The sequence below is a fragment of the Nerophis ophidion genome, linkage group LG03 (assembly GCF_033978795.1).
Source record: "Nerophis ophidion isolate RoL-2023_Sa linkage group LG03, RoL_Noph_v1.0, whole genome shotgun sequence".
Classification (NCBI taxonomy): domain Eukaryota; kingdom Metazoa; phylum Chordata; class Actinopteri; order Syngnathiformes; family Syngnathidae; genus Nerophis; species Nerophis ophidion.
Window position 1 is genome coordinate 20,741,314 of NC_084613.1, and position 26,637 is coordinate 20,767,950.

General features: G+C 41.8%; 1 protein-coding gene across 3 annotated transcripts in view; it reads left to right on the plus strand.

Annotated features, from left to right (window-relative positions):
- The first annotated feature begins 1,588 nt into the window (after nucleotides 1–1,588).
- Nucleotides 1,589–26,637, plus strand: part of mon2 (MON2 homolog, regulator of endosome-to-Golgi trafficking) — a 66,328-nt gene continuing 41,279 nt past the window's right edge. For all 3 annotated transcript variants that reach the window (XM_061894558.1, XM_061894559.1, XM_061894562.1), the window contains exons 1-15: nucleotides 1,589–2,070; nucleotides 13,365–13,428; nucleotides 16,509–16,636; nucleotides 18,252–18,383; nucleotides 18,525–18,654; nucleotides 19,718–19,815; nucleotides 20,045–20,170; nucleotides 21,112–21,306; nucleotides 21,396–21,520; nucleotides 22,073–22,212; nucleotides 22,301–22,454; nucleotides 24,340–24,530; nucleotides 24,674–24,755; nucleotides 24,836–25,017; nucleotides 25,634–25,746. In XM_061894558.1, the coding sequence (XP_061750542.1) occupies nucleotides 1,963–2,070; nucleotides 13,365–13,428; nucleotides 16,509–16,636; nucleotides 18,252–18,383; nucleotides 18,525–18,654; nucleotides 19,718–19,815; nucleotides 20,045–20,170; nucleotides 21,112–21,306; nucleotides 21,396–21,520; nucleotides 22,073–22,212; nucleotides 22,301–22,454; nucleotides 24,340–24,530; nucleotides 24,674–24,755; nucleotides 24,836–25,017; nucleotides 25,634–25,746 (1,968 nt within the window). In that variant the 5' untranslated portion in view covers nucleotides 1,589–1,962. The remainder of the gene's footprint in view (nucleotides 2,071–13,364; nucleotides 13,429–16,508; nucleotides 16,637–18,251; nucleotides 18,384–18,524; nucleotides 18,655–19,717; nucleotides 19,816–20,044; nucleotides 20,171–21,111; nucleotides 21,307–21,395; nucleotides 21,521–22,072; nucleotides 22,213–22,300; nucleotides 22,455–24,339; nucleotides 24,531–24,673; nucleotides 24,756–24,835; nucleotides 25,018–25,633; nucleotides 25,747–26,637) is intronic.

Consider the following 26,637-nt stretch of genomic DNA (forward strand, 5'->3'; position numbering starts at 1 on the left):
GTCTGGTCTTGGGAACCACAAGCTGGAGCTGGCTCTCGGACCTCAGAGCGCGCGCAGGAGTGTAAATTTGGATGAGGTCCGAGATATACTGAGGTGCCAGTCCATGTAAAGATTTTAAAACACACAGCAATCTTTTAAAATCAATTCTAAAATGAACAGGGAAAAGTCGTGCTGCCGCGTTCTGGACTAACTGCAACCGGGAGAGAGCTTTTTGGCTAATGCCAGCATAAAGTGCATTGCAGTAGTCCAGGCGACTTGAAATAAAAGAATCGAATGTATTTTTAATGTATATACTTGTTCTTATGCCACTGTATGTGAACTCACTATGTTCTCTGTTGGCTGTACATATCCTACTAAGTCACACCTACACTGTTTCAATGTCCATTTCTCTGTTGATGCAATTGTGGATGACTGAAGTACTGATATCAACCAAAGCTCCTCATCCCACCCCCCGGATTGTAAATAATTTAATGTATATACTATGATGATTAACTTGTGTGGTGACTGTATTACGTTAACGTGGAGCCTGACTTAAACAAGTTGAAATAGTTATTGCGGTGTAACCCATTAATGGTCAATTGTACGGAATATACTGTACTGTGCAATCTACTAATAAAAGTTTTAATCAATCAATCATGCATTTGTGACAATAACATCTACTTTAGAAAGTGCCGTGCACAACTGCGCACACAACAGCTGTAAATATACTACTCCCCTCTTAACCATGCCCCCAACCACAACCCCCTGCCCCAACCACGCCCCTTCACCTCCCGAAATCGGAGGTCTTGAGGTTGGTAAGTATGACATAGAGTCACCATACTGCTGTGATTATATGTATCCAGTGTTCATTCAAGGCCGAGGCAAAATACCGAGAAATATATCGTATATCGCGATATGGCCTAAAAATATCGCGGTATTAAAAAAAGGCAAAATCGCACGGTGGAAGAGGGGTTAGTGCGTCTGCCCCACAATACAAAGGTCCTGCAGTCCTGGGTTCAATCCCAGGCTCGGGATCTTTCTGTGTGGAGTTTGCATGTCCTCCCTGTGACTGCGTGGGTTCCCTCCGGGTACTCCAGCTTCCTCCCACCTCCAAAGACATGCACCTGGGGATAGGTTGATTGGCAACACTAAATTGGCCTTAGTGTGTGAATGTGAGTGTGAATGTTGTCTGTCTATCTGTGTTGGCCCTGCGATAAGGTGGCGACTTGTCCAGGGTATATGCCGCCTTCCGCCCGATTGCAGCTAAGATAGGCACCAGCGCCCCCGGTAGAAAATGGATGGATGGATGGATGCAGGGGCGCTGCTAGGGATTTTGGACCCCATGAAAATAATCTTTACAGGGCCCCCAACACATAATTTCATCATCATTAGGGGCCTCTCTGGGCCCCCCTCCATCATGGGCCCCTAGAATCCGTCTCCTTTAACCCCCCCCCCCCCCCCCCATCACCCCCTTTTCGGCGCCCCTGGATGGATGGAATATCGCCCAGCCCGAGATGGAAGCTTAAACTTTGTGATCTTCGTCCGGCAGAGGTCGCTATCGCCCTCCATGACGAATCACTCACTGTTGACGGAAGTGGGTGTGACGTGTCACCTAAGACGCACCGGTGCATTGTGGGTAAAAGAAGCCAAGCTAACGGCCGCCGTTTGCTGCCCACTTTAGCCATACTTTGACAACCGTCTTCGATGAATGAACACACATAAGTAACACACAGTCATTAGGGGGTCATGATTTTCATCCAGTTTATGTCCGCCCTGTGAGAGGACAGCGGACATATGTTGGCGCCATCTCTGCTGTGTTGCGCACCGGCGCTCCAAGCTGAGGAGAAGACGGGGACTACGGTATTGATGGACGGCGGGGTTTAGGTGCTCTTCTCCCGGGCACGCAAATAAAGCCGCGGCGGGGTTTTTTTTTTTTTTTTTTTCTAGTTTCTCTATCGAAAGACACTTTCTTTTCGGGCCAACATGTCAACCAGCAGTCCCGAGGCGGTGAAGAAATTGCTGGAGAACATGCAGACGGACCTGCGCTCTCTCTCCATGGAGTGCAAGAAGAAATTCCCCCCAGTCAAAGAGGTCAGTCTGCTAGCTAGCGGTTAGCATTAGCATTTAGCCAAACATGGTATCCCAAAATGCTGGCTTTGTTGTGTTTGTCATGCTCTGCCAACGCGACCACCACATAACCTGCCCACCCTGCACTACTGGACTGGTTCATGTAAAAAGTTCCACCCGCCCCTCCTAAGTGAACACTCCGTTTGTTGACACCAGCTCATGCCACGTCGTTAGAGACAAACCATTAGGTACACCTAGCCAATCGCAGCCTGGTCTGTACAAATATTAGAACATTCACTTTTTAATTGACACTGTTGCTAACGTATCGATTGAACACATGTTAAACAGAGGGCAGCACGGTGGAAGAGGGGATAGTGCGTCTGCCTCACAATACGAAGGTCCTGAGCAATGTTCCCTCTATTTTTTCATGTGTGTGAGCAAACGCAAAAACTCCTTCGGCATTCAGTGGAGCACATGTGAGCAACATCAGACGTGCACATTGAGGCCACACCTGTACCACACCTGTCCCAAACCTGACTAAATAACAAACTAAAATTCTTATTATTCTAATCAAATGACAGCAGTCACTTCCATGTGATCATTTTCTAATGTAAGTGTTTTGGCCCACTTACAATGACAAGAACAACAAATGTTGTTTTTCATGAGAGTGGGCGTGCCAGCAACTTGAGGGTTCAAAGTTCCATCCCCGCTTCTGCCATCCTAGTTACTACCGTTGTGTCCTTGGGCAAGACACTTTACCCACCTGCTCCCAGTGCCACCCACATTGGTTTAAATGTAACTTAGATATTGGGTTTCACAATGTAAAGCATAAGACACCAGACACCATTAGGTACACCTAGGCAATCGTGTCTGTGCGTGGAGTGAAACTTTGGAACGGATTGGATGTGGGGCTCAAGCAATGTCCAAATTTCCATCAGTTCAAAACAAGATACAAAAAAATGGTATGGGAAATGTATAATAATGTGAACATGGATGCCTAAGTGTTAAACTCCATCACTGGCTAATAATGATTATTATTATTATTATTATTATTGTTGTTATTATCATCATCATCTACATTAGTTTATATGTATTATTGTCATTATTTGTTGTCATTGCTATTGCTATTGTTCATATTATTATTATTATTTGTATCATTATCGTTATTATTGTTTAGACATTGTTGATATTATCATTATTATTATTATTACTTCTATGACATAACCCAACTAGTTAAACTATATGAATTAGTATCAACTTGAGAAAAGAGGAATGCATTGATGTGTGTGTGTGTGTGTGTGTGTGTGTGTGTGCAATCCTACATGCAATTTGAGTAATACTAATATTCTGTAAATGTAAAAACAAATATGAATTCTGACTAAAAAATTGGTGCCAATGGAAACTAAGAAAAGGGATTTGGGTACACTATCTGGAGTACAGGGCAGGCGAGTGGGGGATCTTATGTTCATGGATAACTCCTCTGGCAGGGGGCTCCCCTCGTCTCTTTTAATGCACAACATAGGACACATAAGTACACTATCTGGAGTACAGGGCAGGCGAGTGGGGATCTTATGTTCGTGGATAACTCCTCTGGCAGGGGGCTCTCCTCGTCTCTTTTAATGCACAGCATAGGACACATAGCAAGAGTGGTCCTCGGGTCCTGTTGATCAGGAGCAGTAGCTCCACAGCGTCAGATCCACTATTAACCACTAATATCACAGTCAATATGAAAGCTTGTTCCCACAGGCACCAAAAACTGTTAATAACGTTTAGACAAAAGTGTATATTATATATACTATTATATATATAGTATTTATATAGGTGTGTGTGTGTGTGTGTGTATTTTGGGTATATGCATGTGTGTATGTATGTGATTATGTGTGTATATGTATATATATGTATATATGTATATAGATTGTATATATGTGTGTACATATGTGTGTGTTGTGTATATATGTGTGTGTACATATATATTTGTGTAAGTGTGTGTGAATTTAAATGTATTATATATAGATAATATATAGCATCTATGCAGCAACCACTGAATTGAATTATGTTATATATATTATTGTATTATATATTGTGTATATATATTGTATATGTATAGGGGTGGGACCAAATAAGTTTACTTCTTCCCACTCCCTTTTGAGCCAATCTCGACATCTACAAAAGATTAGTCACATGTAATGTTTTCAATGTAGGTGTAAAAATAATGTATATATATATATATTTACTTTGTATTTTATGTCATTCTTTTGTTTTGTTTGCATGGCTCAAAATAAACCATTCATTCATTCATCCAAAAGCGCTTTGAGTCACTAGAGAAAAAGCGCTATATAAATATAATTCACTTACTCCGGCTTCCTCCGACCTCCAAAAACATGCACTTGTTGATTGGCAACATTAGATTGACCTTAGTGTGTGAATGTTGTCTGTCCATCTGTGTTGGCCCTGCGATGAAGTGGCGACTTGTAGAATAGAATAGAATAGAGTTTTATTGTCGTTATTGCAGTCAACTGGTTCAAAGAAAAATGAAATTGGAGCAGATCCCCTAATGTGCATACACAATTTGGTGATATAAATAGTAAAAAAAGATAGAAATAAGAGATGTATCTATTTATATGTATATATATCCACACACATGCAAATATACATACATATGAATATATATACACACATACATACATTATAGTCCGAAAAAATAAAAATACATGACACATGAGGACATGATGGACACATTGTGCTCACTCAGTGCCTGTTGTCCATGGTGTACACCGCCTTCCGCCCGAATGCAGCTGAGATAGGCTCCAGCGATCCCCCGCCACCACTGATTCTCGCCACACAGTAGTACCTCAACTTACAAGCTTATTTTGGTTCTGTGACGGATGTCTTAACTCAAAACACTTGTATCTCAAATTAGCGTCCCCCATCGCGAATAATGGCATACTTGACAACCCTCCCGAATTTTCCGGGAGACTCCCGAATTTCAGGGCCTCTCCCGAAAATCTCCCAGGACAACCATTCTCCCGAATTTCTCCCGATTTCCAACCAGACCTGAGTGACGACAGCCTCGCTTTCCCTCCATATAAACAGTGTGCTGGCCCAGTCATGATTTGATTAACGTGTACGCCGACTTAAACAAGTTGAAAAATTTATTCGGGTGTTACCATTTAGTCGTCAATTGTATGGAATATGTACTGTACTCTGCAATCTACTAATAAAAGTTTCAATCAATCAATCACAGCCACGTTATAACATTTACGAATTTTGGAGCTCAGTGCACAACTGCACACACAACAAGAAGGAGACTATTATACATGTCTCCGTTATCCATAGTTTATCTATAACCCATAGAGTAGGCAGGCACAAAGCTATTGCTCAGCATGTGTTTATTCCAGCCTGCACGTTAATACACACAACATCCAGATTCCCATCATGCATTGCTTCAAAACTACGGCAAGTAGTAAAGTACAAAAACATAAGAGACGAAGCAGAAGAAAGAAGAAGAGACAGTCCTGGCGACGACGAGTAAGAAGAAGAAGTAAGCTTGCAAGTTCCAAAATAATTGGAAACAAGAATTTCAGATCATCCAGGACAACTCGAAGGGGAAGGAGTATGCTAGGGAGAGACGGAAGATTCCAGACTCTGGTGCATTTGTTGAAGGCACTTTAGTGCATGCCACTCAGCAATGCATAATCAGAGCGAGTGTTCAGCATGGTTAGAAAGATAGTGACACAGAATAGAACGAGGATGGACAATTGAACCCTAAACTCACTACCTTCCTGCAAATTAAATTTCACAGATGCTGCCCATACCTATGCTTTTTCAAAGGATGTGCTACTGGCTACAAAGCATTGCACTTTGTATACAACAATGAGTAGAGGAGTGTTATGTGTGTACATGTGTAAATAAATGAACACTGAAGTTCAAGTATTTATTATATATATATCCATCCATCTATCATCTTCCGCTTTTCCGAGGTCGGGTCGTGGGGGCAGCAGCCTAAGCAGGGAAGCCCACACTTCCCTCTCCCCAGCCATTTCGTCCAGCTCTTCCCGGGCGATCCCGAGGCGTTCCCAGGCCAGCCGGGAGACATAGTCTTCCCAACGTGTCCTGGCTTTTCCCCGTGGCCTCCTACCGGTTGGACGTGCCCTAAACACCTCCATAGGGAGGCGTTCGGGTGGCATCCTGACCAGATGCCCGAGCCCCGTCATCTGGCTCCTCTCGATGTGGAGGAGCAGCGGCTTTACTTTGAGTTTCTCCCGGATGGAAGAGCTTCTCACCCTATCTCTAAGGGAGAGCCTCGCCACCCGGCGGAGGAAACTCATTTCGGCCGCTTGTACCGGAGATCTTGTCCTTTCGGTCATGACCCAAAGCTCATGACCATAGGTGAGGATGGGAACGTGGATCGACTGGTAAATTGAGAGTTTTGCCTTCCGGCTCAGCTCCTTCTTCACCACAACAGATCGATACAACGTCCGCATTACTGAATACGCCGCACCGATCCACCTGTCGATCTCACGATCCACTCTTACCCCGCTCGTGAACAAGACTCGTAGGTACTTGAACTCCTCCACTTGGGGCAGGGTCTCCTCCCCAACCCGGAGATGGCACTGCACCCTTTTCCGGGCGAAAACCACGGACTCGGACTTTGAGGTGCTGATTCTCATTCCGGTTGCTTCACACTCTGCTGCGAACCAATCGAGTGAGAGAAGAAGATCCCGGCTAGATGAAGCCATCAGTACCACATCGTCTGCAAAAAGCAAACTGGAACCCCTCAACGCCTTGACTGCGCCTAGAAATTCTGTCAATAAAAGTTATGAACAGAATCGGTGACAAAGAAGAGCCTTGGCGGAGTCCAACTCTCACTGGAAACGTGTCCGACTTACTGCCGGCAATGCGGACCAAGCTCTGACACTGATCGTACAGGGAGCGAACCGCCACAATCAGACAGTCCGATACCCCATACTCTCTGAGCACTCCCCACAGGACTTCCCGAGGGACACGGTCGAATGCCTTCTCCAAGTCCACAAAGCACATGTAGACTCGTTGGGCAAGCTCCCATGCACACTCAAGAACCCTGCCGAGAGTATAGAGCTGGTCCACAGTTCCACGACCAGGACGAAAACCACACTGTTCCTCCTGAATCCCAGGTTCGACTATCCGGCATAGCCTCCTCTCCAGTACACCTAAATAAACCCTACCGGGAAGGCTGAGGAATGTGATCCCACGATAGTTGGAACACACCCTCCGGTCGCCCTTCTTAAAGAGAGGGACCACCACCCCGGTCTGCCAATCCAGAGGTACCGCCCCCGATGTCCACGCGATGCTGCAGAGTCTTGTCAACCAAGACAGCCGCACAGCATCCAGAGCCTTAAGGAACACCGGGTAAATCTCATCCACCCCTGGGGCCTTGCCACCGAGGAGCTTTTTAACTACCTCAGCAACCTCAGCCCCAGAAATAGGAGAGCCCACCACAGATTCCCGAGGCACTGCTTCCTCACAGGAAGACGTGTTGGTGGGATTGAGGACGTCTTCGAAGTATTCCCTCCACCGATCCACAACATCCGCAGTTGAGGTCAGCAGTGCACCATACACGGTGTTGATAGTGCACCGCTTCCCCTTCCTGAGGCGGCGGATGGTGGTCCAGAATCGCTTAGAAGCCGTCCGGAAGTCTTTTTCCAATTCTTCCCCGATAATGACAGTCAGCTGTTTTGGATACGATATTTGTCGGACCGCCACCTGATGGGACAACTTTGACAAGCAATACTTTTTGCTGTGTGTCATAACAAAGATATGATTTTAGTAATTATTTAGCAACAGATCACAAAGTTGTGTTGTTTCCATTTGTGCACGCACATATAACGCACATGAGTTACTTAAAAAAACATGATGTAGCCTTCTTCCTTGTTAGTGTCAAAAACAATGTCATCATCATCGTCATCGGCGGTTACTCGAAACGAGTCTGACGATCCACCTGGTAGGGGTGTATCCCTCCATTGAGGATCCCTATGCATGACTTTGTTTAACGTGGGAAGACTGGTGCACAGACAGTCACCACACGATCATTGACAGAATCGGGTCAGGGTCCAGTGGAATGGAGTCCAAGACGACTGGGGACCCTTTTCTGCTGCAGCCTTCTTCCGCCATCCCAGTTGTTGTGGTAGTTCTTAAAAACTACCGTCTTCCGCCTGCTCCACGGTTGAGGTCTTCACCGTATCCCTGGTTAGAGGACAGTCAGGTACTAGGCCTTTGCCAAGGGTCACCTGGGGGTAACAGTAGTGAAGGGGTTAACCTCTTAGTGCCCCAAAGCCCCACAGAGGAGCCTCCACTGCCGGATGTGCTTTAACGTCATGCCCAGGACACAAAAACAATGTACACGTCATTGCAGATGTAAGATATCACTTTTTTGATGATTAAATGCTTTCTAATTCTATCAGAGTTTTGCAGCGGCACACGCACGTCCCTACGCTTTAAGCACTGAACCTGTCGAGAGGTTTCCCTTTTTTGAATTTGTTAGTGTGCGCCAATTTTAGAAATAATGGACATTTCACCTCACTTGTAATATATCACCATGTTGCTGATTAAATGTCTTACAATTCCGCAAGTGTTCAGGACTCTGTGTAAGTGCAGTAACTATAATGTACATTGTATTGTTAGCTGGTATATCAAAATAAACATAATAACAGAGGTGTAATGCCACCAAGTCAGCTGTCGTTGTTTTTTTCAGGCTTCTGATTGTCAAAATGTATGCATTTGTGTGTAGACAGTTTTGAAACTACACTTGTGTGGACTGAGATCGTTTTAACCCCGGATATGCGTTTTTGGAACTATCTGTGTTCTTGTGGACATGGTCATACTTGCAGTGTATACAGTCAGCTGGGAAAAATCTGATTTGGGTCTCTTTAGCCTGCAGTGTACAAGTAGTCCAAGTAAACTCAGGCTAGATTTTGTCCAGCACTTTTCCAATCGACTATTATGGAACATCTGGCACTTGGAAATGGTAAAAATAGAGTTCTCTAGAGAAGGACGACACGAAGCTGGGGGAAGTTGAGCTGCATCTACACTTTGGAAACTCCTCTAGGCAGCATTTATCTTCCTAATACAGCATATAAAACTAAAAAGCAATGCCCCCGAATAAGTACAGCCTCACACGCCAAACATTTGCCAGACAGATGAGCTATTGTTTCCTTGTGTAACAGAGTTCAGTCGGTGCCCTGGTACTCTAATTCTCTCTATCTTAGAAAGCCTGCTGTTGTTTATTCATGCGAGGAACTTCTCACGCAGGTCACTTGATAAGAAACGTTACCGGAAGAGCTTGTTCCAGCCGCAAGGTATCATCCAGCAAGTTTGCGTTTTAAGCTGAACTCGCATAATGTGTTTTTCCTCTGATCAAAACAACAAAGAACAAGAGCTCTGTTTACACTGCACACCAAATCAGATTTTTTTTGCCCTCAAGTCACACAGATCAGATTTTTTTTTTGCCAGTCTAAATGCTCCAAAGTTCTTCAATTCTGATCTTTTGACGTCAGATTCAGGCCAAATCGAAAGGTTGTCCTGAATCCGATTGAAATCTGATCTTTTCAAATGTGATTGCAGTCTAAATGCAATGTGACCTGAATGTGATTTTTTTTTTTCGTCAGCTTTGGGCGAGATATTTCATCCAAACCTCTGGTTTCGGTTTTTATTTAAGATGACCAACTTTTCGGTGCATCACTTGTCAATAGTGCTTAAATAATAGGCTGTATGTAATATAAGAATATATATTTTGATTCCGAAGAAAGATCCACACTGATGTCCGTGTCTCCTCTACTTACCAACCATAAATAGATTACAACCCTCCCAAATATATTACACTATATCCATTTACTCATACTGTATCTTACTTTAATTTATTTTCATGTAAAAAAACTCTTGTTTTTAAGGTGTTGCGACTTCCTCCCGGTCAACTTTATTTGTTTTCACTTTATCGAAGTGCTTATGCAAGTGACTTTGGGGCCACGTTGGGGCCTGTGTGCGTTTACACTGGAGTTTGATAAAAATCACATTTTACTTGCAGTGTAAAGATCCATCCCATCCATCCATTTCTACCGCTTATTCCCTTTGGGGTCGCGGGGGGCGCTGGTGCCTATCTCAGCTACAATCGGGCGGAAGGCGGTGTACACCCTGGACAAGTCGCCATCTCATCGCAGGGCCAACACAGATAGACAGACAACATTCACACTCACATTCACACACTAGGGCCAATTTAGTGTTACCAATCACCCTGTCCCCAGGTGAATGTCTTTGGAAGCGGGAGGAAGCCAGAGTACCCGGAGGGAACCAACGCATTCACGGGGAGAACATGCAAACTCCACACAGATAGATCCCGAGCCCGGGATTGAACCCTGACTACTCAGGTCCTGCGTATTGTGAGGCAGACGCACTAACCCCTCTCCCACCGTGCAGTGTAAACAGTCAGCTGGAAAAAAAAATCAGATCTGAAAAAAATCCGATTTGGGCCACTTTGGCCGCAGTGTAAACGTAGTCAAGGAGACGTCTCCACAGCGCAAATGCCACACAGCCATTTGCTCTCCCGTCTCTTCAAGTATTCATCTATCATTGGCCAAATTCAATGCACTGAACAGTTGAACAAATGTCTCACCAGAACCCACACTCGTTTTTCTCACTTCCTCCCGCATTTCTACAATCTAACCGAGGTCAAGAAGGTTCAGCAACATTCTTATTGATTTTCCTGTTATCGCATCACACTGAGCTCCTCCCGCTAATTGAGAAGTCAATTTTACCCAGCCAGAGGCATAAACAATAAAAATACGAAAATATGTACATAATCTCTGTCGACGTGATTTGTCAAACCAGATTTAATCACAGGGAAGAGAGACTGTGTCGGTGCATCTTTAGTATCAATAAATACTGCAAGGACAAACACAGTTAGTGACTGTCCTTTTCTTTATTTGTATTATAGGAACAAGTTTTCCATTTAAAAAATTCCAAAAATACAAATACTGTAATTTATCCTAATAAGGATTCCTGTCCATAAAAGCAAATAACCTCTAATTGAAGTGGCCGTAAGCAACCCCTTGATGTATTTTATTTTCAATTCATTACACAGAATTAGAGGTGCGGGAAATAATTGATTTTTAGATGCGTTGCAATTCGGACATTGACGATTATAGGATCGGTTAGTAAACATCAATAATCGTTTTATTAATTGGAAATAATGTAATGCAGACAGTTGTAAAATTTGGCGAGAGAGCCGACTAGCTCCTTTATTATTTGGCACTTATTGTCCAGTTTTGCCCACTTTTTCATTAATTTAATACATGTGGTAATTAATTGAACTGTTTATTATTCCAAATTATTATTTGTTTAAGTTGTAAGTGATGAACGCTTATTAATCTTAACAAAAATAAATTTCAAACTGTATCAATATACATAAATTAAAGATGTATCAATAATCGAATTTTAATCGAATCATGAGGCGCCCAAAGATTCCTAACTCTACACAGGTATGAGTTAGTTGTATTTAAAGTATCACAGACAGTCAGCATCTACCTCCGCATGCGTTTTAAAGGAGAACTGCACTCTTTTGGGAATTTAGCCTATCGTTCACAATCATTATGGGAGACAAGACGACAAAAGGTTGTTGTTTTTTTCATTCTAACATGTAATAATTGTTTTTTCCAGGTAGCTAGTAATTCAGCTAACAGGAGCAATCCGTTCTGCCTGTAAATCACTTTTTAAATGTATTTAACGTCATTTATTTTCAACAAGCAATTGATTAAAAAACAATCAAAGTAAATAAAGGAAGGCTCTACTTTTCTAAGAATGCGCTAGCTTGATGTTAATATACATTAGCTTTTCTATTGACTTGCTACTGATTAGCATTAGCGATTTTGAACGGCGATTTCAACACCTCCAAATTTGTTAATGAAAGCTACAATTAAAATGCACGTTATAATCAAACAGGTGGTGCGTAATAATTACAATACTTGCATTATTAACACTTTTTAGGGCGCAACAAAAGACTAGATTTATCAAACACTGAACTGACTAGCCAACACACACCATCAGCTATGCAGTTCTGCCATCTAACGTCTTGGACTTGCAACTGTTATTATTGCTACTTATCATCATACTTGCAAATGAGACTTAGAACTGCTATAATGAAGATATAACAACTGGACAGAAGTTATCATAATCAGCTCATTCTTAAATATTGCAATAAAAATGTGGTTTTATCATGAAGAACCATTCGTATTTATTAACACACACAAAAGTACCAAAAATTGATACGGTATCGGGTCAAATGTGAACAGTACCCATTCCTACTCAGCTGTTTGTGTGAAAGTCACGCTGGTTACACTTGGCGCACTGTTGTTTATAGTTAATGCATCAGCGCTATTACATGCTCCTCATCGCTGTTACAACATTGGTTGTGTTGCTCAGTATACTCGTTAATAAATGACCATGTAGTCAAAGAAATCTAAGTTTTTCTTTCCAATTTATTATGCACTCCAAATTATTAATGTAAAAAATGCTAAAATTAGATAGCTCTTATTGTGACAGTATTTAATGCATACCTTGAAGTCAACAGACGGACATTTTTTTAGATAGTCTAACTCAAACCGCATGTGTTGGTTCATTGCGCTGTACATGCCACTGTAGTCTACCAGTCCTTCACATTGTCGGATATTTGTAAATATGGAAGTGAAAGCGCTGAGTGAAACCTAAATTCCTTATCCGGCGTTGCAAAATATGCGCAGCTGTGCGACATTTTATTATTACTCTGCCTAATCATTTCTGCCACTAAATGCAAATGACGAATTTCTCAATAAATACTTCACTGAGGCATTTAGTTTACTCACAGTGCAGTTTTCCACCACAGCAAGCCCCAGCCTTCAAACAAGCAGCGCTTTCACAATTTGATGCGGCAGTCCAAGGAATTCGCCAAATTTAGACTTGCCTCATGTTTTTAACAAAAAAAACAACATCTTTTGAGCTTCACTACTGTTTGCTTTTCCAATAAGGAAGCGGAACATGCGCTCAGAAATGCATGTTATTCCATGGCCGTGATTTTATTACACTGAATTACATTATGCAAGCTACCATGTTGTTCTTGAGATAGAATTTATATATACATAGAAAAGAAAAGAGAATGATTATTGCAGTGTTTGCTACAGGACAAAAAACCTCACATCACCTCCTCGTCCTGTTCATTTCTTTGCATCTCAAGCTGTACAACATGTTTCTGTTGTTTTTTAAACCTAACTCGACTAGCATTCACCCAAACGCTTTTCATTGTATGTCCCCCACAGGCCGCAGAGTCTGGCATTGTGAAGATTAAGACAATCGCAGCCAGGAATACCGACATACTGGCAGGTGAGTGCCGAACTGACTCACACTTTTTATTCTCAGTAGAACTCGCATGCAAGGATAAAAACAACAACAGACAAATCTCAGGACCCAGTCGCAGATGAAGGTGGATGCAAGATCTAAAACAGAGTGGGAATAAATAGAGCAGAGCACGTAAAGGGATGTTCTTGGTTGTGACATTTCCAGCACAGGGCTCTCCCTCTGATGGAACATCCACACGCTTCAAAAGTTACTGCCATTACTAATCTTTTTTTTATGAAAGATGCAAATGATTCAACAAATTCATTCATATTTAGCAATCCGACTGAGTATTCTGCTTTTTGGGTGTACAAATAAAATCAGGAATTTGACATGTTTAGAGCATACGTGAAACTAGGGCTGGATGATATTGCTGAAAACTGTATCACGATACACCCAGTGTTTTATATCGGTCGATATCGATAATTATTGATATTTTTTATGACCCCTGGATAATATGGACCTGGAGAAAAATCTAAAAGTAACGTTAATTCAAATGTAACCTTTCCTATGTTTATAATCATCTCAGCTAATCAAGGCAGAAAGGAAAGGAAATGTCAACACAAGCATGGAAAACACTCAAATAATGTAAACAAAATTGTAAAAGCACATTGAACGCTTCACGATAACGTCTTTTAAATTAAAATAATAAAATAAGGAATATGTAAGAAATAGAATAGAATAGAATAGAAATAACTTTATTGATCCCTGGGGGAAATTCAGCACCACAGTTCGCTTACAATAAACAATAATAATAAATAACATATGACATTTAATATATATATATAATATATATATATATATATATATATATAATATAATATATGAATAGTATAAATATATTCTACATATATTCTACATTTAAGTGCAGTCAAGGAACATATGCATTATACAGTCTGATGGCTGTCGGTATGAAGGACCTCCTGTGTCGTTCCGTGTTACATTTTGGGAGCCTGAGCCTCCCACTGAACGTGCTGATTTTCTCCGCAATGCTTATTAAAGTGTAATAAAATAGTGCAAAGTGTACAAATGTAAACATAAAAACCTGTGAAGAACAATTTTTTGCAGGTTTAATGCCAGTAAGTTATGGCTGTGTAACATTTAATTTGGTATTTTATTCTTATTCAAATATGGAAATTAATTTATGTCATGCAGTAATTATTATTTGAATGTAAGTGGACCAAATTTGTATTTTTAAGTTGCACATTTGTCATATTTTGTTATTTATTTTATGCATGCAGTCCTGCACTTTAGTTTTTACATGTTGTTTCTGTACATCCGAATAGGGAACGGGCAAGGGTTAAAAAGAAAAGATGAGCCTGGCGAAGGACTGCGGTCTCTTTTTAAAAAAGCCAAAAAAACTGCCATATTGTAGAGGTGACTTTTCCTGTTTTATCCACAATTTCTTCTCACTCCATGCAAAGAATCAACTCTGAGACAAAAAAATGGCACAACCAAACATGATAGTTGATACTGTTATGCATGTCCTTTCTTTTGCATATTGACCACTTCCTGTTTACTTGAGACAGCGAGTGTGTTTGTTCATGCACCAAACCATGCTTCATTCTTTTTCGGGTTTCTTCCAATCAAAAGAAAAAGTGTGTGTGTGTGTGTGTGTGTGTGTGTGTGTGTGTGTGTGTGTGTGTACGTGTGTGTACGTGTGTGTGTGTAGGGCTGGGCGATATATCGTGGGTTTGTCTCTGTGCGATAAAAAAAATGGCTATATCGTGATATTGGAGTATACGTTCTCACGCAGTTACTTTTAGCTGCGGGCATTACACTACAGGCTCTTCCCACTCCGTCTTGTGTCTCCTTCTCACGGACAGTAAGCGCACCTTCTTACATACGTCACATACTGTCCCGTCATACGTCAAATACGTATACACGCTCGCGGAGCAGAGAGGTAGCCGTATGGGTAACATTAGTTGTGATGCTAGCGAAGCTGTGCGAGTGGTAATACGAGAGAAAGAAGGTGCGAATCTAGTAACAAATGTAGGAAGAATTAATTCCCAAGAAAATCAGCAGGGGCTCCATCGTCTGGCGGTGGTTCGGTTTCAAGCGGGAAGATGTCGAATAGACAACTTTAATTTGTCAAGTGTGGAGCACAAGCGTTTCTACCAGAGGTAGTATTACTGCTAATATGTAGCATCATTGGAAAAGTCACCTGCTAATAACTGGTTGATAAATATAGTGTTGGTCGATTGACTTACTTGTGATTTCCTTCTCTGCAAGAAAGTTTAAAATGAGCATATATTAATGCAGTATGAACAAGAATGTTTTAATGTAGACACATAGAATTGTCATACTGCTGTGATTATATGTATCAAGTGTTAATTCAAGGCTAAGGCAAAATATCGAGATGTATATCGTGTATCGCAATATGGCCTAAAAATATTGCGATATTAAAAAAAGGCCATATCGCCCAGCCCAATGTGTGTGTGTGCATGTGCGTGCGTGCGTGCGTGTGTGCGCGCGTGCGTTGTCCCCCTCCACCTGCCCTAACCACAAAAAGAAGCATCAGAAAAAAGTTCACCTGTATTTCCAAACATATTTAATTTTCATATTTTTTGCTTACTTTTTATGTTTCCCACAGCATCCATAAAAAATACATGCACATGCATCACTGCCATTCATGCAAATTAAATGATGCTGTCATATCCACAGATAGATTGCAGTCCTGTGGACTATACTTATCTGTAATTATGTTATACTATTTTTTTAAAGGATTAAATAGCATAATAAGTGTATAATATTCGAGCATTTAGCAACACTTTGTCTTTCAATTCCATTTAAGCTTTACAGATGCCACGTCTGTGATAAAGATAATAATTACAGTCGTCTTGCAAAAGAATTAGGTGCCTATTTGAACTTCTGTGTGTATTTAAGTGACAACACACTTGGTGCTTAGTTGAGTTAAAGCATTTTTTTCAAGAACTGTGCAATGAAATATAATGATATTTGTTATTACCACATGTTAAAGGTGCTGGAAATTGTATGATTGTATCCCGGATTTGTGTTGGAGTAATAATAATAACGATTTTCCTTGTCTTCCTGTTCTCATCCTGCAGCTCTAAAAGAGAACAGCTCTGAAGTGGTGCAGCCTTTCCTGATGGGATGCGGCACCAAAGAGCCCAAGATCACCCAGCTGTGTCTGGCTGCCATTCAGAGGCTCATGTCTCACGAGGTGGTGTCTGAGGTGAGGACCCAAGGACCCGTCATTCATGCAAACGTTTAAACTTGGCTTGATGGTGACATAGGACGTCGTTAATACCATCAATTCAGAGTCCGCAGACGAAGTGCATGCACACTGCTTTGTTATTGCTACGGGTGTACCTATGGTCTGGATCATGCTCCCGCGACGACCAGCCGTTTTACGCTACATTGGTAGAGTATTGCACCACAATCCAGACGAGTTTTAAAAGGATGTTGGAGGGCACGACAGAATGTTTATGCAATCCTAGAGGGGAACTGCACTTTTTTTTTGTTATATTGCCTTTTTAATTCACAATCCCTATGTAAGACAAGAAAATATGTTTTTCTTTTTTATGCATTCTAATTTATATTATTGGGCAAGTATGAGGTGCAGGTACCATAAACTGTAAAACTTATCCGGGTGTTACAATTTAGTGGTCAATTGTACAGAATATGTCGGCTCAGTGTGTCAACAATAGCCACGTAAGCTAGCATAGGCTCACTGCTATCAATGTGCCGTGAAAATAGTTTGTCTGCGTTGGCGCTTATATTAACAATATCACACATATTTGCTTAATTTTCAGGACATGACGTGTAAATGGTCTATTGTTGCCGCTTTCTGGACGTTATTAGGGAGAATAAGAATAATAAACGCAGCACAGATATTTATTTATGATTTCCAACGCATAAACAAAACCAAGCATATGTGTTTTTACCTTACGTAAAGATTGTGAATGATAAACAGCACATCTCTTTCGAATATTTGCATATTTTCAGTATGATCGATATACTATGGTTAGAGTATAGAAGCGTTATTACCGTGACGTCAATTTCCAAAAATAGCTGAAGGCATTCGGGGCGGAATATTCAAAATGACTGACTAAATTTGCGGCATTTTGTTTTGTTTTAAACTGTGTTTTTAAATACTTTGCAGATTGTGAATACAATTGGATATGGTTTAATGGATACAATGAAACACAAATAAGCATATAAAGTTAACTTCTTTTTCCACTCTACTGGTACTTCAAATCACAATGAGCAGCATTTGTAAAAAATGAATGTGCTTGTTCTTACATTACATACATACTTACAGCATGTATATAAAATGTAAACACTTTTTAGAGTGCAATATACGGAATTACTCTCATGACCTCCATTTTTAGCTGACTTTTGCTAGCGTTATGAGTTACAATGCATAAAAAATAAAAATGTGTTCTTGTCTTACATAAGGATTGTGAATGATAAAATGAAATAAATGACACAGTCTGTAACATCGTAGCGGTTGTCGCCACTTTGTCAACATCATTGAAGTGCAAGGTTGACAAGCCTGCCAGTGGCTTTCAGAAGGCAACCGCTGACGACCTCAGGAGGGATGGCACTGGCGGGTAATTTGTCACTGATGTCATTCTGAGGGCATTTTTGGTGCAGAAAAGGTTTGGAAGAGTGACTGCTTGAGCAGTGTTTCATGAATAGCAAAAAAAGGATATAGTGTCACCTTTAATTGGCATTGTTTTGTGCCGTGACTGGCATTTTTGACCCTGAAGCGAGCGGCATCAGCTGGTCGTGCCTGTGTTTCACCTCCCATGATGATCCGTGATCAAAGTGTTTTTGTGTGCCAGGCGGCGGCGGGGAACATCATCAACATGCTGTGGCAGCTAATGGAAAACAGTTTGGAGGAGCTGAAGCTCCTACAGACCGTCCTGGTGCTGCTGACCACCAACACGGTGGTCCATGATGAAGTACTTTCCAAGGTAGACAACCCCTCCTGGCTCTTCTCGCCCATAAATGGCCATATTCACTAGAATCAAACACAGCCAAATGGGTTCCCTCTTTACACGGGGCCTGATGTTAAATCAACATTTGCCTACCTCTTTCAATGTGTGCCCGTGCAGGCCATTGTGCTGTGCTTCCGCCTCCACTTCACCAAGGACAACATTACCAACAACACGGCGGCCGCCACGGTCAGACAGGTCGTCACCGTGGTCTTTGAGAGGATGGTGGCTGAGGATGAGCGTTTCAAAGGTCACAATCTTTTACTACGCTCATAGAACGCGTGCATTGTATTGCTGCCAAGTACCAAGTTAGATTTATTCGACCTACAGTACATTTAAAGGTCTCCTGTTACGCAAAAGAGACTTTTTAATGATGTTCTAACTAATAGGTCTCCCTAGAGCAATGTTTCTAATATAGTGGGGCAGGCCCTCCTTGGGGGACGCAGTGATATGAGGGGTATGAGAGGCAACATTGTATATCTTGACACATATAGATATATGGGGGCTTTAAAAAAATGTCTCTCGAAAAATGTATTATGCAGTGCTTCTTAATTGGGGGGGAAAGGCAGCGTGAGAGGCAAAGGCCTAATAACATCTTTAGTGTTAGTAAAGAACCATCTTTATACATACAGATAAAAAGATACACATTTACTTGGGGGGGGGGGGTGAATAAACTTTTCGTCCCTTGGGGGAGCAGCGACAGGATAAAATTGAGAACCACTGACCTAGAGTCTGTTGATGATCCAAACCAAAGAAGAAAAAAAAAGGCTTCTCTGCATATCTTTAAAAATAAAGGCATTGGTCTGCTACAGATGTAAAGTTGTCAAATAGGCCAACCGAGCATCATGTTAAAATGTGACAGCAATGTTAGCAAGGAGCTCACATAGGTACGTCTCCTCCATCCCCACTCTTTGATGTTACGTTAGCTGGCATTTATTTAATGTTGGACAAGTGTTGCAATGTTTATGTAGCACGTGGATGACACAATGGCACTTCTTGGAGACATACAGGTGGACAAACAGTTTATTAGCATTAAAGCTACAGAAACAAAATGGTGTGTTCCAGTTAGAGCGTACTAAAAAAACTTTTCAAAATGTCCTAATTCCAGGATCAAGGGCAGATTCTGGACAACACAATTCTAGTACTCTTTTGTGCGACCTCTGAGACGTCTATAAATTGATGAACAGTACGACGGTACTGTAATATGAGACCTTTAAGCATGTGCTAGTCATCGCTAAATTCCCTTGACCTACATTAGCATGAATGTTATTATGAGTCACTTGATTGCAAAAATAATTGAATACCATCCCCAGGCATTGTGGAGCAGCCTCCGCCTGTGCAGGGCAATACCAACAGACGGTCTGTCACCACATTGAGGCCCAGTGCAAAAGATGCTTACATGCTGTTTCAGGTATGTCCACAAGAGGGCGATAGCCTTCTTTTCACAGTCCTCTTTTCAGCTACATTACATTGCAGTAATGACAGAATCGAGTGTGTTTCTTGGCGTTGCAAACAGTTAATTGCTTTAATTGATGCACTTAAGCAAAAAATAAGAAGGCAAACATCTTCAACTTGGAAGTACTTTTTCCTGACACAGCTTGTACTGTCAAGGATCATGGTTTGCTTGTCTTCATGCACAGGACCTGTGCCAGCTGGTAAATGCGGACGCCCCCTACTGGCTGGTGGGAATGACAGAGATGACCAGGACTTTCGGATTGGAGTTGTTGGAGTCTGTCCTGAACGATTTTCCAGGCGTGTTCCTACAGGTACATTGGAACCTTGATTATGATTATGTTCTTAAACATTGTTTGCGAATCAAAAAATTGGTATAGTGAAGTAAATTTTTCCATAAGAAACAACCTAATTATGAATAATGGGTTCAATCCTCAACAAAAGTCCATATTTTAGTTAAGGTTTGTACACTTTGAACACAATATACAGTACTGTTCATCAAACACATGTAACAAGGAGGTAATGGATCAACTGTCTATTTATTAACAAGCCAAAACAACAGCAAACTGAACTGTCCTTTGTATGTGCTGCTCTACCAACACTGGTGCCCTCACAAATGATCAAAAATCACAAAAATATTTAACTTTGACATTCATATTGCTGCAATTTAAAACATTCTAAAAATTTAAAAACTTTTGCCGTAAATTAACGTCGGCAAAGGTCCTCTCGTGAGCTCACGGAAAGAGAGAAACAATGGGTTTGGGTGTGTCGTCTGTGTGTGGTCTCCTGGAAGAGAGGTTGTCTTCTTCGCTGTGAAGTAAGTCAGCTTTAGCATCTTTTTCCAGGAATGACCGTTCTCATCAGAATTAAAAACATGCTGTGGCACAAAGCCAGAGTTCTTTTTTTCTTCAATACAATCAGGCACAAAATTGCTGCCAGTGGGACACAAAATAAATGAATGAAGTGTTCGTACACAGAGACATGGCTTGCACACAGGGGCCTATGTGGCAGAATCTAAAAGTTTGAAAACCAAAAAGTTTACAAATAGAGAGGGTCGTAAGTGGAGGTTCCAGTGCATCATAAATGAATCCAACATTTATAGTGTTTGCTCTGCTACATCCACAACCAATTTTCAGTTTCATCAAAATTTTCACAGATTTCGGGCAATTTGTGCTCAAGGGTTAATGAAACGGAATGTCCCACTTAGTCCAGCAAGATACCTGCATTTCTGATCCAGTTCTTTCCTCCCATGCAGCACCAGGAGTTCAGTTTCCTGCTAAAGGAGCGAGTGTGTCCGCTCGTCATCAAGCTCTTCTCCCCCAACATCAAGTTCCGCCAGGGGAGCTGCAGCGCCGCCTCACCGGCCCCCGTGGAGAAGCCTTACTTCCCCATTTGCATGCGGCTGCTGCGCGTGGTCTCAGTGCTCATCAAGCACTTCTACAGTCTGCTCGTACGCTGCAGTGATCTTCTAGGCTACTGTCGCGGAACTCCTGTTCAACGCTGCTTGTTTTATTGATTTTTTTATTTTTTACCTCCAAGGTAACCGAGTGTGAGATCTTTTTGTCTCTGCTGGTGAAGTTTCTGGACGGAGAAAAGCCTCAGTGGTTGCGAGCGGTGGCTGTAGAGTCGGTTCACAGGCTGTGTGTGCAGCCACATTTATTACGGTAAGTCTTAGGCCATTGTTGTTATTGTTTATTACTGCTTTGTTCTCCAATTAGCAATGGAAGCAATTGCTCCAAACATATTTGGGGATAGGTTGATTGGCAACACTAAAATTGGCCCAAGGGTGTGAGTGTGAATGTTGTCTGTCCACCTGTGTTCGCTCTGCGTTGAGGTGGCGACTTGTCCAGTGTGTACCCCGCCTTCTGCCCGATTACAGCTGAGATAGGCTCCAGCACCCCTTGCGACCCCAAAAGGGAAAAGCGGTAGAAAATGGATGGATGGATATTTGGAGCAGTTGGATTAGCATACACACTGGCATTTTTGTCATATTGCGCAAGAAAGAAAGGACTGGATGGAGCAGCGTTTGTGACATACTATGTGACCTACCGCAACTATTCCAAACCAAAATGGTATCTGCCGGCTTGAATGCCAAGAATATTTGGATATTTTCTTTATTATTATTATTATTTCACCAGAAGTTAAAGTATACTTTTAAAGAGCACGGTTGTCACGCAAGCTATTGTGAAAAATGTGTGTTTGAATGCGTTTTCCAGCTCATTCTGCCAGTCTTATGACATGAAGCAGCACTCCACCAAGGTGTTCCGGGACATCGTCAATGCCTTGGGCTCCTTCATCCAGTCTCTCTTCATCACTCCCAACTTGGGCAACGTCTCAGCCGTCGGTGCACCAGCTGGTACGATTCGAGGATTTCGTTCCGTAAAAACAACCTTGAAATCAGTAATGTTCTCATCGGCTAATATTAATTTGCTGTTTTTGTTAAGGTGGCTTGGGTTCAGGGCCCCCGGGCACGGCTCAGGGCGGCCCAGGGCCAGGAGGGGTCAGCGGGAACCTCACGACCCAGGCAGCATTTGAATATCGAGGCACTTGGATCCCCCTGATGACTGTCAGCGTACAGGGCAGCGCCAAAGCCACCTAGTAAGTTCTGGTAATACAATTGTTTTTGGCCAAATTGTAACGTGCCAGGACCCACTTCACACCAAGCGTGCTTTCCCTTTTTTGGAAGAGGTGGGCCAGGGTATGGCATGACAATCGAGTCATAGAACAACTGCAACTGAGTCCCTCCTTGCAAGGTCTTAATAACTGATATAATAATTTATAAATAAAAAAATACAAGGACTCAAAATATTCCAAAAGACAAAGCGACAGAAAGCTGGCTCAACAGTGACACGCTCCTTGTGCAATCTTTAATTAATGTAAACGTTTTTCTCTCAGCTGCGATGAGGTGGCGACTTGTCCAGGGTGTACCCCGCCTTCCGCCCGATTGTAGCTGAGATAGTCACCAGCGCCCCCTGCAACGCCAAAGAGAATAAGCGGTAGAAAATGGATGGATGGATGGGTTTGTCTCTCAGGCTCCTGTTAAGAAAAAGTAATCCAAAAGTTCAGCCTGCTAGCTCACCCGTGACTTTATTTTTCTGTGTAATTAAGATAAATAATTTCATTGTGATCTTAAAAATGGATAGTAATAATTACAGGATATACAAAGACTAAAAATAATCCAACAATCAACGCCACAGGTTGATTACATACTTGTCCGTAATAAAGATGAGTCATTTTATTAATGTGATTGCTTCTTTCGCAAGTTTTTGAAAACTGACACAATTCAATACAGGACGAAAATACATAATGCGTCCCCTTATGGGACCCTGAGAAGGACAAGCGGAAGAAAATGGATGGATGGACTCAAAATAATCAAAAACTTAGAGCCACACCAAGCGACGACTTTCTGTTGCAATCTTTGATTAATGTGATCGCGTCTCTTGCAGGTTCCCTGATAATAACTGTCACAAATTATACCACAAATATAATACCAAGACTTAAAATAACACACTAGCTGACTTTATATAATTAATATAAATCGCTTAACTTGCAAGTTCTTAAAAATGGACACGATTCATTACAGGAATAAAATTCAGAGACTCAAAATAACCCAACACTCTAAGCCACACCAAGCTAGCTCATCAGCAACTACCTTAATGTGATCGCGTCTCTTGCAGATTTCCTGATTAGAACTGTCACAAATTATACCATAAATGTAATACCAAGACTTAAAATAATCCACGAGTTAAACCCAAAGCACGCTAGCTCACCTGTGACAACATACTTGTGCGTGATAAAGATGAGTCATTTCATTAATAACTCGCAAGTTTTTAAACATAGACACAATTTATTACATGAATACAATGCAGAGACTCAAAATAATCCAAAAGTCATATTATTTCACCTGTGACTACATTCTTGCGCGTATTAAAAAGGAGTCATTAAAATAATGATGATAAAAACAATACAAATAATGGGGCGTTGTAGCTCGGAGAGTAGAGCAGGCATTCCAGCAACTTGAGAGTTCCAGGTTCGGTTCCAGCATCTGCCATTTTAGTCACAGCCGTTGTCTTGGACACTTCACCCATCTTTCTCCCAGTGGCACCTTCACTTGTGTATAAATGTGCATGACTGCCTTGAAAAACAGATTCTTAATCCTAATGGGACTTTCCTGTGTAAATTAAAAAAATAATAATAATAATGTAATTGCTCCTCTCTATTTTTCACAAGTAATTAATGACAGCCATCACCTTACGCAAAAGAAATAATCAAAACGCCTCAAAATTACACAAAGTGAGGGAAACAGCAGCGATACAGCAGGGTAGAAGTGATGGGGCAAGGGAGCGGTAGCTTAAATGCTTAGTGTGAGTGCCACCTCATGGCATCGTGGTCTGAAGTCCAGCACGGTTTAGAAGTCCAAGTATGAGTCTGCCCTTATATCATGTGTTAAAATGTACTCGACTCACCTCGATGTCCCTGCTAGCCTGGAAATGCTGGACAAAGTGGAGCCCCCATCCATCCCCGAGGGCTACGCCATGTCTGTGGCCTTCAGCGCCCTGCTGGACCTTGTCCGAGGCATCACCACCATGATTGAAAGGGAACTGGCCACAGAGGAGGCGGCGGCAGCTGAGTCCAGAGAGGCGCAGCCTGGCAAAGAGTGGCAGCCACCAGCTGGTGAGTCTTGATCTGTGGGCCCAGCGAGGAGATCCTCGTTAGTCTTCATTAAGGCTGGTTGAACTGTTGTGATCCTCTTGGCAAATTTGTTATGATGGGTATGGTAGCGGTTCTACCTAATCAAGGCCTTGTGTGTATCCCAGGAGCTCACCTGGTGTGGGAGGAGATGGTCAGTGCCTGCTGGTGTGGTCTGCTTGCCGCCTTGTCCCTATTGCTCGACGCCAGGTAGAGAGTTTTTTCTTTTAAAAAAAAAAAAATATATATATTTCTATTCATTTTACATTTTACTCCATCCTTTTGTCCAGCACTGATGAGACCGCTACGGAAAACATCCTGAAGGCCGAGTTGACCATGGCTTCGCTGTGTGGGCGACTGGGCCTGGTGACGCCGCGAGATGCCTTCATCACGGCCATCTGCAAGGCCTCCTTGCCGCCGCATTACGCACTGACTGTCCTCAGCAGCAACGCCGCCAACCTGTCCAGCAAAGGTAATGCTCGGCACCACCAAGGCCATGACTTTCCTGAAAACTGAAGCCTCTTTTCAGTCTGTTCACATGTGTAATCCTAAAGTATTGTCCCTTTCTTTGGACTTCTAATTGGCTAAAATAATTTCAAGTTTTAGCATCCTGCGATTTGTGTTGACTTTGTGGCTAAAACGTGATGTGGATGTCGAGGTTGATTTTTGATGTATGTCTTTCTAGAATATCATCCCACAAAAAAAGGCCTCTGGTGTTTTTGTGTGTTAATGTTGAATTCATGTTTTTTCTTATCTTGGCGATGTGCTTGCTGCTCAGCCGAGCTTAATGTGGAAACGGCTTTTTCCCTCTGTCTGGTGCTCCCGTCTTATTGCGGTAATCCATAACGTGCCGCGATGACTCCTAATTAAGAACAGCAAGGAGAATGTGCTGGAGGACATGCACATACAGCTTCTCTCATTTAGACGTACACACTATTTGCATATTTGCTTGTACAGATAAAGTGGGCTAATTGGGTCAAACTGGATGTTTAATTTGGAGTTCATCAGGAGAGCTTCCCCTGCAATCTTTTAAGCGTTTGGACTTGAGACTAAATGCTTCTTGTATGTGTTTTGGGGGGGTTCTACAGCGTACTCTATCCAGGGCCAGAGTGTGCAGATCATCAGCCCCTCCAGCGAGTCGCATCAGCAGGTGGTGGCCGTGGGGCAGCCACTCGGTGCACAACCCCAAGGAACAGTTGTGGTAAGGACATGAAAATAATCTGTTAGAACACAGTGGACAATACTACGCTACTACACTGTTGTTTCATTACAGCATGTCCGAAAAGGAGTAGGAAGAAGCAGCGCTTATTTAATCCTACTGCTTTTTATATCATTGCAATTTTATCATATTTCCTTGTTCTCTGTTTGTAACAATACAGTGACTAAATAAATAGTAAATAAATACAATTTCCCATAGGTAAGTGAACAAATATTCAATACATAAAAAATAATTATCTCATTTACTTATGTATTTTTTTTTTAAAAGCTCACAATGTTCATCATAATTGTTCTTTTGTACTTTGTGCACACTTGTAGTTTGAACAGTCTCTTAAACGGAATCATATTGGGGCCTTCTTTGATTCTTTGTTTAATCCATTCCTTAACTTAATTCCACACACTGATATGCTAAATGTCTTACAGTAGGTGTTGTATGCGCATACAAATGTTTTAAATCAGATTTTCCTCCAAAGTTATGTTTCGCCTCTTTTGTTGAGAAGAATTGTTGTACATTCTTTGCTAGCAGGTTATGGTTTGCTATGTACACAATTTTAGCTGTTTGCAAATGCATCAGGTCGTTAAATTTCAATATTTTTGATTCACTAAATAACGGGTTTGTAGGTTTTCTATATCCGACATTGTGTATTATTCTAACTGATCTTTTTTGTAACACCGACTGTCAATATACCTGTGGCAGTGGGGGCGTGGCTATGTTTGTACTCAACATGACATCAAATAATTAGCATAATTGTCCATGATGCAAATGTCTTTTTTTATTGTTACTGTACAGTTTTTTGCCTTGGCGCAGCGCCATAATCAATTACATGTAGGGGAAATCTTGTGGGGTATCCGCAGGGTCCAATAATTATTAGAA